The sequence below is a fragment of the Callospermophilus lateralis genome, chromosome 14 (assembly GCF_048772815.1).
Source record: "Callospermophilus lateralis isolate mCalLat2 chromosome 14, mCalLat2.hap1, whole genome shotgun sequence".
Lineage (NCBI taxonomy): Eukaryota > Metazoa > Chordata > Mammalia > Rodentia > Sciuridae > Callospermophilus > Callospermophilus lateralis.
Genome location: NC_135318.1, coordinates 56,709,109 through 56,726,060, shown reverse-complemented (window position 1 = coordinate 56,726,060; position 16,952 = coordinate 56,709,109). Strand labels below are relative to the sequence as shown.

The 16,952-nt window shown below is 36.4% G+C and overlaps 1 protein-coding gene across 2 annotated transcripts; it reads right to left on the bottom strand.

Annotated features, from left to right (window-relative positions):
• Nucleotides 1-2,650: 2,650 nt before the first annotated feature.
• On the bottom strand, nucleotides 2,651-14,900 carry Snrnp27 (small nuclear ribonucleoprotein U4/U6.U5 subunit 27). 2 transcript variants are annotated; one of them, XR_013088608.2, is made up of 7 exons: nucleotides 14,817-14,900; nucleotides 13,698-13,818; nucleotides 11,914-12,026; nucleotides 11,362-11,441; nucleotides 4,554-4,618; nucleotides 3,157-3,312; nucleotides 2,651-3,069 (listed from the first exon to the last, which is right to left on the bottom strand). XR_013088608.2 is itself a non-coding variant. In XM_076833150.2 (6 exons), exons 1-6 carry the CDS (start codon nucleotides 14,848-14,850, stop codon nucleotides 3,258-3,260), a joined length of 468 nt encoding a protein of 155 aa, XP_076689265.1. In that variant the 5' UTR covers nucleotides 14,851-14,900; the 3' UTR covers nucleotides 2,651-3,257. The 2 variants fall into 2 exon arrangements, 1 of the variants encoding a protein (XP_076689265.1); XM_076833150.2 differs by having other exon boundaries at nucleotides 2,651-3,312.
• Between the last annotated feature and the right edge of the window lie 2,052 nt (nucleotides 14,901-16,952).

Sequence of the window (16,952 nt, the reverse complement as noted above, 5' to 3'; positions counted from 1 at the left end):
ATAAATTTGAGATTCAGGGCAGAAGATGTTTGAAGTCACATGGATGAATGACTCACCAAGGCAAAGTGGAAAGTCTAAGGACTTGAGCCATGGAGCACCCTAATATTTAGATATCTGGGAACAGATGATTTATGTTCTCTATATGGCAGGATCCTGTTAGAGGAAGAAGACAGGATGTTTCACCTTTATTATTCTTCCAGAATTAGATGACTGAATAGACAAAAGTTCCTTTGAACCAAGACTTCTAGGTGTCTTCTCTGGATTTTTAAAGATTTCCTATTTTCCCTGTATCTTAGTACTACCTCCTTATTAACCTATAAGGTTCTCTCAGATTATTTGTTTACAAAGTATCCTGCCCTAAGGTTTTCAAGTCAGTTCTCTACTAACACCACAATAAAATGATAATCTAAAAATACACAATTTGTTTTGGATATATTATTTTATTCTAGATCTGGCTTCCCAGTTAATTAGGTTTGCCTTCCTTAGATACACACAAATATGATTGGCAGCAGACTCTGTCATGGGTAATTTACAAATACACGGTATTTTGGTGGGTTTATTATTTAGCTGTTTGGTAAAAGTTTAAGTAAAATAACCCAAATGTCTTTGAGTTGGTGACAATTGTGCAAAGAGTACCTGAAGTTGTACAACTGAGGTAGCACATTCAAGTATTTAAGTAGGTAGTATAAATGTCAATAGTGTCTGCCTTTGTGGTCTGAAGACCCTTAGCTTTCTCCTCTGAGAAATAGACAATAGCACCCTCTCTATCTCACGAGGATTAAGTAAACTAAAATGCCATGTACACTGTAACACACAGTGCAGGAACATTACTATTATTTTCTTTACAGAGAACCAACTTGCCAGAAAGATTCTAAAAAATTTCAATTGGTGATCAAATTTCAGATGTAATAAGGATTTAAAAATTTAGCCAAACGCTTATAAAATTATGTATGTACAAGGATAATCACTGCAAAACTGTTTTTAACATAGCAAAAGTTTAGAAATAATTTGACTGTCTAATAACAGGGGATAAGTTAAATAAACTATGGTCTATCCTACAATGGACTATAACAGTCTTTGTTAGTCAACTTTTCATCACTGTGACAAAATAACTGAGAAAAAAAACTTAAGGAGAAAAGATTCATTTTGGCTCATGCAGAGATTTCAGTCAGTGTTTGCTTGGCCCCTATGTTGAAGCAGGAAGCAAAAAAATTGCTCACCTCCTGGTAGATGGGAAGCAGAGACAAAGGAGGGTAGGGCTTGGGACCAACCTCTTTCAGCTAGGTCTCATCTCCTAAAGTTTCTATTACTTCCCTATAGCACCATCAGTTGGACCAAGTCTTCAACACATGAGCCTTTGGGTACGTTCCAGATCCAAACTGTAATAGCCTTTAAAAAAAAAGGCTATGTTTGGGCTGTGGCTGTAGCTGTGGCTTAGTGGTAGTGCACTTGCCTGGCATGTGTGAGACACTGGGTTTGATTCTCAGCACCGCATATAAATAAATTAATAAAATAAAGGTCTATCAACAATTTAAAAAAATCAAATTAAAAAAAGGGCAATTTTATATATATCAATAAGAAATAATCTTGAGATACACTAGAGTAAGTGAACAAAAGCTAGGTGCAGAACAGAATACAAAGTTTATATCTATTTTAATAACAAGATATGTGTGTGTGTGTGAAATATCTCTGAATGGATACACAATTAACTCACCACTAAATACTTTTTGTAAACATCTGAAATGCGTTCCATGCATTTGTAGTAGTTACTACAAACAATAGAATTTAAACTGGACACAGTGGCACACGCCTGTAATCCCAGCAGCTCAGGAGGCTGAGGCAGGAGGATTGCAAATTAAAAGCAAGCTTCAGCAACTTAGCAAGGCACTCAGCAACTCAGTGAGACCCTGTCTCTAAATAAAATATTTGTAAATAGAGTGGGAGATGTGGCTCAGTGGTTAAGCCACCCTGGGTTCAATCCTCAGTACCCCCCCCCGCCAATAAATAAACAAACAAACAAACAAACAAACAAAATCCAGCCACAGAGACTCAAACACCAGCGAGACATGAAACAGAATGGGTGATGGCTATTATCTTTGACAAAGATAATAATAAATAATAATAAAGAGCTTTCTTCAAATGGGAGGGACCTTGCCTAAAGACAATGAAACCAACATTTATTACACCTATTTGTACATGTATACAAAATAGAAATTCTCATATTTTACTGGTGGGGAAAAAACCTTCTAGCCACATATAGGAAAAAAAACTTAAAATAAGCACATGCATACACGCACACACACACCTCTTATCCTTTATCATGTTTAAGAACTGAACCTGAGAAAATAATGAATCAAATATAAAAACATGTATGTAATAAAGACAGACAATAATTATAAAAGTTTTAATTATAAAAGTAAGCCATGGGAGACAGGCCAATGTTCACCAATAAAGGATTAGTTAATAAATTATGATACAACCAAGTAGCTACTAAACACTAAGTTTTGAAAGAATATTTAAAAGCATAAAAAATGTTCATAGTACATGGGGAAAAATGGGTTAGACAAAGAGGACTGTATATACATTTTGATCTCATGAGTGGAAGTGAGAAATATAGAAGTCCAGAAAGACATACAACAAAATGTTAATATTGATTATCCCTGGAAGTTTATTATAAGTGATTTTTGGCTTTTCACTTTTTGGCTTCACAGGTATTTGTTATAGTAAGCATGTATTGCTTTCATAATTGAGGAAAAACAATAAATAGTATTTGGGGGGGAAAAACAGAAGATACAAAAATTTAAAGCTATACTTCTTCATTCTCCCAATTCTTTAATAATCAAGGTATATATGTGTGAAAAAAGAAAACGTCTAGGCAGGCTCTTTTATCTAATAATAAAAATGTTTATCAACTATAAAATGGGTAGAAATATTGCTTTATTGGAGAAATATCCAAATTACTTTCATGTTTGTTATAAAGTCCTAACAAGCATCCAAGAAGAAAATACACAGTTTCCATAGGAATAAAAACAAACAAAATGGGATGGTGACTGCCCCAAATGATATTTCCTAAAAAAAAAAAAAAGTAATGTTTAACCTATCTTCTATTGAGGAAAGGTAAGTAAACTGCACACATCATAAATAAGATTTCCTTACTTTACAAGAAAGAACAGCAATCCTGGTTTTGAGGCATATTAAATACAAAATCCACTCTTTGACCAAGACGAGGGGGAAAATCATTCTTCAAATTTTAATTCTCATGCAATAAAATCCAAAGGTCTGTTGAAGCCACCTTTTCGATTCATGTACTGCCTATAATGAGAAGAGAAAATTCATTGTGAACTTTTTAAAATTCTGGACTCTTTTTATATATTAAAAAAAAAAAACCAAAACCAAAATAACATGTTTTTAAGATTAAACCTAAGACCACCTTTAACATGACAAAGTGTAGGATAGAAACTACTTAAGGTTATTTAATGCACATTAATATGAGATTATTTTACTTTTACTTATTTTTGTGGCTTGGAATCAAACTCAAGGCCTCAAGCATGCCAGGCAACATTCTACACTAAATTACACCTGTAACCCATAACCTCACTTTTAAAATAAAGCAAAACCATTTGGATTTCTTTAAATGCCACGTTCAGTATGGAAATATACTTTCAGAATTATTTGGAAAGATCGTACAGACCTTTAAAAAAATCAATTTAAAATTCACAATTATTTTAGGTAAACAATGATTACCTAGTTTAAACAAATAAAGAACTCCTAAACAGGTATCCATTAAGCAAATTCAATTTGTACGCTTCAATGGTTCACCTCATAATACTTTATTTGAAGGTAATTTTATGACAGTCTATCCATAACAACTCTATTACTTTAGCTCATAGCACTCTCAAATCATATTATTCATAGTCTAAATTAATTGGAATACTGATCTTTTATCAGTGATAAAGGTAGAAAGAAAGGTTATATTTAAACATGTCTTGACTTTTACATCAACAATTCAGTGAGAAAATTTTAAGTATAGATTCATTTGTTTCGAATCTACAACACAAACAAAATGTGCCTACACTTAAAAAAGAAAAGTCTATTTACATTAAAATCCTGATGTAATCAGTATAGGTAAATAGTTTAGAAGGGATTTGTTTTACAGTGAAATCAAAGCCCACTAAGTTGAAGTTATGCTTTTTTAAGAAATTTACTACACACAGCTCAAAAACATTTAAGTCAGCTACCCTCTCTAGAATAGCTATTTGCTAACATGTAAATTGAGAAACAATTTTAACATGCCAGAATATAAGCAAGAAAAGTACTTCCTTAAGATAAGAGACAGGGTTCTGAGGACACATCTCAGTGATAGGGCACTTGCCTAGTATGCACAAGGCCCTTGGTTCAATTACCCAGTACAAAACAAAACACACACATAAAAAATCAAGGGACAGTACAGAAAACTAATACATTTCACAAACATGATTACCCCATATAAAAGCTCTTTCCAAATATGAAATTGAGTTTATTAATTTAAACATAATAGAGGGGGCTTTGCTTACCTGTACTTCCTCTTCTGAGACACATTTATGGCATAGGCATTGACAGAGCCATCTACCTTCTTCCCCTGGAGAAAAACAATAAACAAATAAAATAGGAAGGACACATTAAATGCCTGATCAAGAGATGGATAATGTTAAATCACCAAGATCCATTTAAAAGGAAAAGAAAATTTTCAGATCCTAATGATACCCACAAACTCTCAAGTTTTAAACAACTCTGCTCACATTTTTATGGTTACATATATACAATTTAATACAATATTCAAATCAGCAAACATTCATGGTATGTGTATTATGTGTAAGGCATGCTGGGAAATAGGCTAGTAGATCCTAAATTTTTTTGGTCAAAGACTCCTTTAAAATCAGATAAAACTTATTAGCTCCACAAAAATTTACATTCACACAAAATTTAACCTCTACCATTAACTTATAATATTCTCAAATTGTAGCTTGAACATTTCCATTTGTTTAAATTCCATTTCTTACATAAGTCTTACCATTTTTATCTTTAATCAAGAATCAGAATATAGAATAACAGACAATAGTTGGATTGTTACATACCTTTCTATATGTGGCATGTATCCTCTTTGTTACTAATTCCTTTTTTAAAATTTGTTTTAATTAGTTATACATGACAGTACAATGTATTTATGCACATTTTAAAGTTTATTTTTGGTTAGACACAATACCTTTATTTTGTTTATTTTTATTTATTTTTATGTGATGTTGAGGATCGAACCCAGGGCCTCATACATGCCAGGAGAGCGCTCTACTGCTGAGCCACAACCCCAGCCCCCTTTATGGTTCTTTAATCCAGTCAAATTAATTAACCATACCCACTTGCTCCCATATTGTTCCTCATGCCTGAATTGCCTTCCCTGCCAAGAACCAATCTTTAACGAACTGGTTCTTTCTTATCCATCATTCAAGGCCCAGTTCAAATGATCCAGTTGTCAGGCAGCACCTTCTTTACTAACCCCTGAAGAATGGTATCTATGCTTTCCCCACAGTACTTTATATTTTCTACCCTGTATTACTGTGATATATATGCCATTGCTCCAATGACACTGAAAGCTTCTTAATGGGGGGATATATGTCTGAGTCACCTCTACATTCTCACATACTAGGGCACTGCACTGGCAGTTGATTGAAAAATGACTGCGAAATGAATGGGACTGGCTAATGCCACGAAACACATACATGTGACTCCTATTTCCTACCCTTGTCCATTATTACTCATGAGTGTAGCATACTCATTAGGCGTCTGCATTAGGGGAAAAAAAGGATTCTGACCCACTGGTCTAATGGTATGCATAGGTGAACTACATATTTGAAATAGAACTAAAATAAATATATATGGACTTAATTTTCTGTTCTTATTTTCATATATTTCTAAGGGTAGGGGTACTGGATAAATTATAAGAGGTAGGCATAACTTGGAAAGATCTGCCTTGACCAAAAAAAAAAAAAAAAAAAAAAGGAAATTATGCTAATCTTTTCACTGAGTTCAATTTGCTGACTTTTTAGAAACTTTTGTAGAGTCACATATTATTAGCCCTATGTTCATTTGTTCATTTATTTACATACTAGGATAGAAAATTACCCATTGGTAAATATAATCACACTTTGGAACTTTCTAGAAGAATGTTGAAATAGAGGGAAAATAAATGACTACACGACATATGGAAAGGTTCCACAATAGGGATCAGTACTAGACAATTTATCTAGCACCAATGAAGCCCTGGATTAGATTATGAGTACTGCAAAGAGGAAAGGAAAGGGAAACAGAAGAAAAGGAAAAGGTCCCCCAACAGATCAATGATGAAAATAACACAAGACATATGTAACTGAGAAACATGGGTGAGGTAAGTGCATATAAACTAAGTTAACAACCCCACTGAGGTCATTAGAAAACGACTGACATGGGAGTTGGGCTATACTCAGTGGTGGAGCACTTGTCTTGTATGGGATGAGGCTCTAGGTTTCACCTTCAGTACTGGGAAAAACAAACCAAAACTCCACTGACATCATTTGATTACATGGTACACGACAATTTTTAAGGATCCTCACTTTTTCCTTAATAAACAAACATCTTAAGCAGCACTGATTACAATTAAAAGTGAAGGGTAGGGCTGGGGTAGTGGCTCAGTGGTAGAGCGCACTTGCTAGCATGTGTGAGGCACTGGGTTCAATTCTCAGCACCACATATAAATAAATAAAAAATTAAGTTCTATTAACAACTAAAAAAATTAAATTAAATTAAAAAAAAAAAAAAAAGCAAAGCAAAGGGTTAGCTCTACCTATATACCTCTCAGGAATTTCAAATATAATCAGGAAATAGTCATACCCCAAAACAAATAAATAATTTCAATTGGATAGAATGGTGCACTCCTGTAATCTCAGCAACTTGGAAGGCTGAAGCAGGAGGATTACAAGTTCAAGGCCAGCCTCAGCAACTTAGTGAGATCCTGCCTCAAAATAAAAAAAAAAAAAAAAAAAGGGATGGGGATGTGGCTCAGTGGCAAAGGGCCCCTGGGTTCAATCGCCAGTACAAACAAATAATTCTTCTAAAAACAGTCTTCTAAAAACAATAAAACTACAATTGCTTTACTTTGGAGATTTTTTTTTTTTATCCATTTAACTAAAACTGCTTTACTTTGGAGATAAAAATCCATTTAACATATATATTAACAAAATATTTCACATATAAAATACTCTTTGGGAAAAAATAAAAGGGGATTTGGATTTGATATATTCAAGGAAAAAAAGTTGACAGATACCAAAAAAAAAAAAAATTAATATTCCAAAATAGGGTTCATATAACCTCTGCATTCTTAATTTTTTTCACCTCAACAGTCATGTGTCAGTACTCCTCTTAAGTTATACAATATAATTTTCAAACATTTTAAACTTACTATCACATTAGTTAAAAAGAAAGTCTTACACCATTTGGGTTTATCCTATTCCATTAACAACTCAATAGAATGGAATACAGAATTAGAGGAGGTGGATTTTTTTTTTTTTTTAAACTAGAATGAACCCAGCAGTGTTCTATAACTGAGTTACAACTCCAGCCCCCCTTTTTAAAAAATTTTGATATAGAGTCTTGCTAAATTGCAGAGGCTGGCCTCAAAATACTGCTGCCTCAGCTTCCAGAGAAGCTGGGATTACAGGTATGTGTCACCATATCCAGCAAGAAGAATTAAATGACAATTCTTCTCAAAATCTCAAATTCCATTTGTAAAACTAACTTTTCTTTTTTTTTTTGGTGGTGCTGGGGATTAAATCCAGGAACTTGTGAATGCTAAGAAATCCCTTTATCACATTCCCTGCCCCTAGGAAAAAATATTTTATCAATACCAATAAATCAACTGCATTTTTATACATTAAAGATGTTATCAGCTGAAAGAGAAATCAGAAAAAATATCCCTTTATAATAACCTCGAAAGAAAAATAAAACCAAAACAAAAACAACAACAAAAAAACTATTTAGGAATCAACCTAACAAAAGAGGTGAAAGACCTCTATAATGAAAACTACAGAACACTAAAGAAAGAAATTGAAGAAAGATATCCAAAAATGGAAAGATCTCCCATGTTCTTGGATAGGCAGAATTAATATCAAAATGCCCATACTACCAAAAATGCTATTCAGATTTAATGCAATTCCTATTAAGATCCCAATGATGAGGGCTGGGATTGTGGCTTAGCGGTAGAGCACTCGCCTAGCACGGGCGGGATCCAGGTTCCATCCTCAGTACCACATAAAAATAAAGGTATTGTATTGCGTCCATCTACACCTAAAAAAATAAATATTAAAAAAAAAAAAAAGATCCCAATGATGTTCTTCAGTGAAATAGAAAAAGCAGTCATGAAATTCATTTGGAAAAATAAGAGGTCCAGAATAGTCAAAGCAATCCTTAGTAGAAAAGCGATGCAGGAGGCATCACAATACCAGACCTTAAATTATACTACAGAGCTATAGTAGCAAAAACAGCATGGTACTGGCACCAAAACAGACATAAAGACCAATGGAACAGAACAGAAGACATAGAAAAGGATTCACATAAATATAGTTATCTTATCCTAGACAAAGGCACCATAAATATACATTGGAGAAAGGATAGCCTCTTCATCAAATGGTGCTGGGAAAACTGGAAATCCATATGTAATAAAATGAAATTGAACCCCTATCTCTCACCCTATACAAACTCAACTCTAAGTGGATCAAGGACCAAGGCATTAGACTAGAGATCCTGCACTTATTAGAAGAAAAAGTAGGCCCAACTCTCCATCCTGTCAACTTAGGAAATGATTTTCTCAATAAGACTCCTAAAGCACAAGTAAAATAAAGAATCAATAAATGGGATGGTATCAAACTGAAAAGCTTCTTCACAGCAAAGGAAACAATAAAAAACATGAACAGAGATCCTACAGAATGGGAGAAAATCTTTACCACCTGTACTTTAGATAAGCATTAACCTCCAGGTTATACAAAGAACTCAAAAAACCTAACACCAGCTGGGCAAAGTGGCCCATGCCTGTAATCCCAGTGGCTTGGGAGGCTGAGGCAGGAGGATCATGAGTTCAAAGCCAACCTCAGCAAAAGTGAGGCACTAAACAACTCAGTGAGACTCTGTCTCTAAATAAAATACAAAATAGGGCTGGGGATGTGGCTCAGTGGTCTAGTGCCCTGCCCCTGAGTTCAATTAGCTGGTACTCCCCCACTCCCCAAAAGCCCCCAACACCAGAAAAATAATCCAATCAATAAATGGACAAAGGAACTGAATAAACACTTCATAGAAGAAGAAATACAAATGGTCAAAAAATACATGAAAAAATGTTCAACATTTCTAGCAATTAGAGAAATGCAAATTAAAACTACACTGAGACTCTATCTCACTCCAGCCAGAATGGCAAATATAAAGAATACAAGTAACAATAAATATTGGTGAAGATGTGGTAGAGAAAGGTACTCTCATACATTTTTGGTAGGACTGCAAATTGGTGCAACCACTATGGAAAGCAGTATGGAGATTTCTTAGAAAACTTGGAATGGAACTACCATTTGTCCCAGTTTTCCCACTCCTTGGTCTATAACCAAGGGACTTAAAAACAGCATACTACAGTGACACAGCCACATCAATGTTTATAGCAGCTCAACTCACAATAGCTAAGCTATGAAAACAACCTAAGTGTCCTTTGACAGATTAATGGATAAAGAAAATGTGGTATATATACACAATGGACTATTTCTCAGCCATAAAGAAGAATGAAATTATGACATCTGCCAGTAAATGGATGGAACTGGACACTGCTATGCTAAGTGAAATAAGCCAATCCCCAAAAAACCAAAGGCCAAATGTTCTCTGATATGTGGATGCTAACCCAAAACAAGGAAGGGTGGGGAGGGTAAGAATAGAAATCCATTGGATTAGACAAAGGGAAAGGAGGGGGGAGGGGTATAGGAAGGACAGTAGAAACAATCAGACATAACTTTCTTAGCCTTGTATTTGAATATACAACCAGAGTAACTCTACATCATGTACAACCACAAGAATGGGATCCTGAATAAAATAATTTATACTCTATGTATATATAATTTGCCAAAAATACATTCTACTGTCATGTATAACTAAGAAGAATAAATTTTAAAAAATAGAGCTTTCATCAAAATCTTAAAAAAAAAAGGATTAAAAATTTTACTCATTCTTTCCACATATATTCTTCTTCTCTCCATCCCCACTATTCTCCTTCTATTTTCTCTCTCCATTCCTCCTGGCCTTCCCCATTTCTTTCTCTTACCCCCATCTTCCTATCTCTCTAGATATTCTTTCCTCCTCCCTCTTTTTCTGTCTCCCTTTTCTTCTTAACAATCTCTCTCTCTTTCCTCCCCTTTATTGTCTCCAGGTATTATGATGAAAGCTAGATAGCACTCACTCCCCAATCCATCTCTATCCCCCATCTGAGCTGTGAGACATGTAGTCCAAGGTCATCTTCATCTGGCAGTTGAATGTTCTATTTCCCAGTAATTCCCCTTCCTGTAATCTTGTTCTGAGTTAACTGTACCAACCAGGCTCCCCAGCCCAATGTCTCAAGGGCATCACTGACTATGGATACCCATCTGACTACTGATACCCATTCCCATTTACCCTGGCTTCTGAGATTTTAGACTCAGTTCAGTCCTGTATCATCTTACACTCACATGACTCAGCAGTTCTCTCTACTTCTAATCTAACCCACTTCTCATCTGTCTTCCATGCTGTCCCCAATGTCATTGTTCTAAAACATACATATAATCGTGTTACTCCCTTGTTTTAAAATCCTTGCTTCCTCTTCTCAACACCAATAAGTCAACTCTTAAATTCCTTAGTATGGCTAAAGTCATCAAAATCCCTACAAAATTTGGTTTCCTCAATTTTGTAGCCCCAGTCACAGTTACCACCCATCAGCCCCCTAGGACCAGTCACAGAATTTGAAATTCCCATAATACCTCATGCTTCTTCACACCTATACAGCACTCTACTTTAAATTACCTTCTGCCTTCTTTCTGTCTGATCACCTTTACTTGCCCTTTATGATCTAATGCAAACATATATCTGGCAAACACTCTCCAAATGCAATGGCAGTTTAAAGTTTCCTCCTTTGTATTCTCAAAGCCCTTCAAACAGATAGTTACTGTCTTAAAACCAAATAAACTTGTGCCAACAGAAGAAATTATAAGTGACACATAAAAGAATATGGAAATATAACAGGCATAATGGATTAATTCAAATCAGAATGTTTAATTCATTGCATGTTTTACTTACTTTTGTTGAGTCAAAAGAGGCAAATCCCATTAACTTCATCATTTCAATTTCTTCCTCTGTTTTGCCCTCTAAGTCTTCCTCTGCAAAAATAATTTTTAAAACTCTTATATCATTATGTATCTATATCTATACACATACAAAATAAAAAGAAAACTGGTGACAAATTAACAGACATTCTACCTTACCAGCAGAGAACACACAAAAGACAAAGATAAATGAGAAAAATTCCTCTTAAATTTGGACAGAATGTAACTTAGTGTGCAAGTTGGAGCTTATGGGGGAGGACTACCTTTAGTATCAGATACTACAACATCTAGATTTGAAGACACTTCCAAAATAGAATATTCTCATGTTTTTAACTACCCTACCTAGGTTATATCAGGAGCACCATGGACAACAAGCAACTCACTAAGGTACAATTAAAACAAAATCTTAAAACCATATGCAACAAACACCATAAAAATCTTAATATTTAAATGCTCAAAAATTATACTTTTATAACTTATCATGACTGGAGCGATCTAAACAAGCTTATTTATCTAGTGATGTTACCGGTAATCTGACGTTCTTTGCTCTTTGTTTCTTTTGTTTCTTTCTTTTCCTCATCTCTTCTTTCTTTTAGCCGAGAAGGGGAAGGAGATGTGGATCTATGTCGTCTTGGGGATCTAATATTTATAAATAAAGATGTAAGAAACAGATATATATAAACGGCAACTCTGTCAATCAGCACAGATTAACACATGAGTTCCTGAAAAGTAAAGACTGAACAGAAATAAATTCCAGAGTACTCAAGAGTCCATTCACCATAGAGGAGTGAGGGAGAGGCTCTGATATTACAAAAACAAACAAACAAACAAAAAAACCCACTTTACTGATAGTCATCAGTTGTACTCTACTGGGGCTAGAAATTTATTTATTTATTTATTTATTTATATTTTTTGGGTTACCGGGATTGAACTCAGGGACCCTCAACCACTGAATCACATCCCTAGTCCTATTTTTACTTGTTCTAATCAGTTATACATGATAGCAGAATGCTCTTTGATTCACTGTACACAAATAGAGCACAATTTTACACTTCTCTGGTTGTACATGAAGTAAAATCCAACCATTTGAGTAATCATTTATGTACCTTGGGTAATGATGTCCCTCTCATTCCTTCATCTTTCCTAACCCCATGCCCCCTCCCCTCCCCTCCCCACTCTAACCCTCCCTCCCTTTTGCCCATTCCAAGTTCCTCCACTCATCCCATGCCCCTCCCCATTATGAATTAGCAGCCACTTATGAGAGAAAACATTTGGCCTTTGGTTTTTGGGGATTGGCTTACTTCACTTAGCATGATATTCTCTAACTCCATTTATTTACCTGCAAATGCCATAATTTTATTCTCTTTTATTGCTGAGTAATATTCCATTGTGTATATATACCACAGTTTCTTAATCCATTCATCTATTGAAGGACATCTAGGTTGGTTTCACAGTTTGGCTACTGTGAATTGTGCTGCTTTTAACATTGATGTGGCCTAGCCCTATTTTGTATTTTATTTAGAGACAGGGTCTCCCTGAGTGGCTTAGTGCCTCACTTTTGCTGAGGCTGGCTTTTAACTTGCAATCCTCCTGCCTCAGCCACCCCATCTGTTGGGATTACAGACATGTGCCACTGCCTGTATAGGAAATTTTTATGAGGCAGAAAAACCTAGCTTGAAAAATTCTACCCATTAAACAGAAACAATAAAGCCCACTTAAATACCAACTGATGCTATTAACAGAGTCCATTTCCAAGGTTCTTCTAAGATCTCCCATTCTTTTTTTTTTTTTTGGCAATAGGAACTGAACCCATGGATATTTTACCACATTTAAATTTTGACACATAGTCTCACTAAATTGCTGAGTGTCTGGTTAAGTTGCTGAGGCTAGCCACAAACTTGAGATCCTCCTGCCTCTGTCTCTCATTTGCTGGGATTGCGGGTGTGCACCCAGTTAAAGTTCTCTCTCCAATTCTTGTTCATACACTTGAATATACTGCTATCACCAAAAGGTTAATTTAAAAAATCCTAACAGAAATATAAACATTTACTTCTTGCTCTTGCCAAGCACCACACTAAGTGGTTTTCATTCATTCATTATTCCTCATTTACTTCTCAAGATAACTGTATAAGTGGAATGTAAACCCCGTTTTATCAAAAGAAATGTTAGCTTTAGAATAAAGTAGGATTGTTTCCTCCATTTCATGAAACTGCGACCGAAAAAAAACCAAAAAAAAAACCCAAAGTTAAGATCAGTGACCAGCTTCTTTGTTCTTCGTAGTCCAGCTTCTGGTTTATTCACTATACTCACCGGGAGCGCCTTCGGTGTGGGGATCTCGAACGGCTCCTTCTTCGATCTCTTTCCCGAGACCGGGACCTTTCTCGGCGCCTTCGTTCTCTCTCCCGGGAAGTGGACCGGGACCGCCTACGTTCTAATACAAACACAGAGTCAAAAAGTGAGTCAAATAGCAAGAGCTGAGCCCTCCAACAGAAACATAACGTGAGCCATCGCTAGTAGTCACATTGAAAAGGTACAAAGAAACAGGTGATATTAATTTTAAGACTTTTTTTGACTTAATATGTCCCAGCTATAAACATATTGGCATGTAAGCAATATGAAAGGTACTTAATAATATATTTTATATTTTTCTGGCAGGAAATCTGGTGTCTATTTTAGGAACAGCACTTCTCAGTTCGGATTAGCTACACTTCAAGAACCCCACAGCCACACGTGGCTTGAGGCCTCAGTTAACTTGTAAGAAAACTGAATACTGACTAGTTGAAGGTGACAAAAACTAACCAAGGACACAACCGAGGGTCGAAGTTAGAGCTCCCAATGGAAGTCTAGTTAGAGTCTTTACATTGCACCGCCTCCTTAATAGGTTTGGGGGACAGAAGATATTAATTGGTGAGTTCCCTGGATTCGAAATTCTAAATACCGATTTCCCTACGATAAATTGAGCAGGATCATAAAACTTATGGAGCATCTATGAGCCAAGCAAAATCACATTGTGAATGCTATAGAATGTAGCATTCATCACATCAGTTTTCCCCGGGGGTTAACATTACCCCCAATGACTGCGAGAATCGATTCAGAAAAGCAGGGTGACTTGTGCAGTTTCCTAGAAATTACATGAAGAAACTGTGGCCTGAGCCCATCGGCCACAAGCACAGTAAAAGTTACTGTACTATAAGGTTGACAACAAATCGATGAAACCCTAATTTAGAAGGAAAAAAAAAAAAACTCTAGTCTTCAAACCAGAGGTTCAGAGCATTAAGAGTGTAGGGGCCTAGGTCTTCGTTCCCCCATTCACCCCTAGTTTCCTCCTCAGGAGGAAAGGGCCCGCCTCTCTGTTGCCCAGATACTGAAAAAAAAAAAAAAAGCGATTCCAACAGAGCCCCACGCCATCCGCGTTGCTTCTAAACTCACCCCTCCGTGGGGAGCGGCTTCGGCTGCGACCCATTCGGAGTCCAACTCCTCCTCACACCGCCCCGGAAACGGCGGTGCAACAACTTCCGGGAGTGACCGGAACTGAAGTTCGATCTCCGACTGGAAAAATGTCGAAACAAGTCCCGAGGGTTCCGGCTTCTTAAGAAGGCAGGCAGCGAAAAGGGCGGGCCCAGAATGTGACCCGGATGCCATCTCCCTTCTGAATTCGGAGATTACGGTAGAAGTGGAGTTGTCATTTCCGCTCCTCCAGCCTAATTTTCACAGTGACTTTCCTATCTTGTTTGTCCCTGGCAGGCATTAAAAATATGCTATTGATGCACTTATAGAAGTGTTTGAAAAATTCAGCTGTAGACTCACCATCCAAACATAGCTTTCAATTTCACCATTTTCTCCTGTCCTTGTTCACATGCGTAAAATACGTCAAACCAATTCTACACGGAGTATACAAGGTTTGTATGTTTTGACTTTTTTACATAAAATTCTCTCATAAGGAGTGAAGACACCAAAGTTCAGCGATTGTCAGCTTAATATTTTCTCAGATGCCAGTATTGAGAACTTATCCCAAAGTTACTACGGGTAAGGAAAAGCAAAGGCTCCATATGCCCACGTATTCCCACAAAGTACTTCTCCAATGCTGCCATAACTAGAAAAGGCTTGCCGGATGTCGACTTCTAATCTAACCAACACTTGTCCCACAGCTCCCTACAAAGTTTCCAAGTCTGATGGTTTGGCTTTTAGAACAGAGTTGGAAAGAAACTAGAATAGGTTGGAAACACCCTTCCCACCAGTCAACTTTTTAAAAACTGATTCATACATTCTGATGTGCCCTCTCTAATAAATCTGTCCCAATCTAACTTTCAAGAAAAGAACTAACTGTAACATCTAGGATTTTCACCATGCATTAAGCCTGACTCTCAGACTCTTGGGATTATCCTGGCAGACTACACTAATGTGTGGGAGAGAGAGGTTCAAGGATTGAGGGGTGCCAGTACAGGAGGAAGAAGATTTAGGGATGATATGAAGAAACACCATTAATGATTGAAGACATTGTCCCTAGGGAAGACAGGAAATTTATAGGGAGACAAAGGGTTGTGCCATACAGCTGTGAGAAGAGAAATATGGTCACATCAATGGCTGAAAACATTTCCTTCTTTTCTCTTGATTTCAAAAAGTGGTTGGGAGGTATGCTGTCAGATTTAATATACAGAGTTTTTTAATGCCTACTGTGTGTAGGACACTATATCATTTTGGCACTAGGATGAAAAGATGATGCACAATATGGCCCACTGCCTCAAGAAGCTTACACTCTAATTGTGGAGGCACAGACATTTTCACAGTAATTGGTAAGATGTATGTGCAGTGTGCCATGGAGACATAAAAAGGACTTTCAGCTTGATTTGTTATTCCAAGAGAGTTTCTTGGGATAATAATATTACCTAACACCTATGGGACTAACTGTATGACAGGCACTATTATGAGTTACCCAGGTAAAGTGTAGGAGTAGCAGCAATATTAAAGAGCAGCTGTTACACTATGCAAGCCCTATGAGTGGTTTGATTTTATCATCATACTGAGTTTATTATGGAAGACCATACTGAGTGGCTGGTACTTTATCCTTAAAGTAATAAAAAGCTACTGGAGCATTTTAAGCTGAGTAGTTACATAACCATATTGGTGTTTTAGATGGTTCATTCTGACTGCAGATCTAAAAACTTGAACCAGGGGGAATAGCTGGAGGAAATGAGAACCCACAGTAGGGCGATTATGAAAGAAAAGGAGTAAGAACAGATCAGGAAATATTTGAGGATCAGTATGACAGGTCTTGGTGACTGGCAGTGGGAAGAGAGGGAAGACATGACTCCCAGGTAGGTTCAGTTTCACAGAATGTGACCTGTACAGCCTTGCTTAGAAAGGCCCCACACATTTAATATTCAGCTGTCACCATTTTGAAATTATTTTTGAACAAGAGGCCCTGTATTTTGTTTGCCCTGGAAACAGTGTGTGTGTGTGTGTGTGTGTGTGTGTGTGTGTGTGTGTGTGTGTGATGTTTATTATTGAGAAAGCAAGGATTTGACTGTTCCCCACAAACAAACTTGAAACAAGATGGCAAGTCCA

Excerpts from the sequence above, each read along its gene's own strand:
- Snrnp27 (XM_076833150.2), bottom strand. The coding sequence starts at position 14,850 with ATGGGTCGCAGCCGAAGCCGCTCCCCACGGAGGG. Across the intron at positions 4,619-11,361 it reads CCTCTTTTGACTCAACAAAA|GGGAAGAAGGTAGATGGCTC; the intron begins GTAAGTAAAACA and ends GTTTTTCTCCAG. Across the intron at positions 3,313-4,553 it reads TCTCAGAAGAGGAAGTACAG|GCAGTACATGAATCGAAAAG; the intron begins GTAAGCAAAGCC and ends TTCTCATTATAG.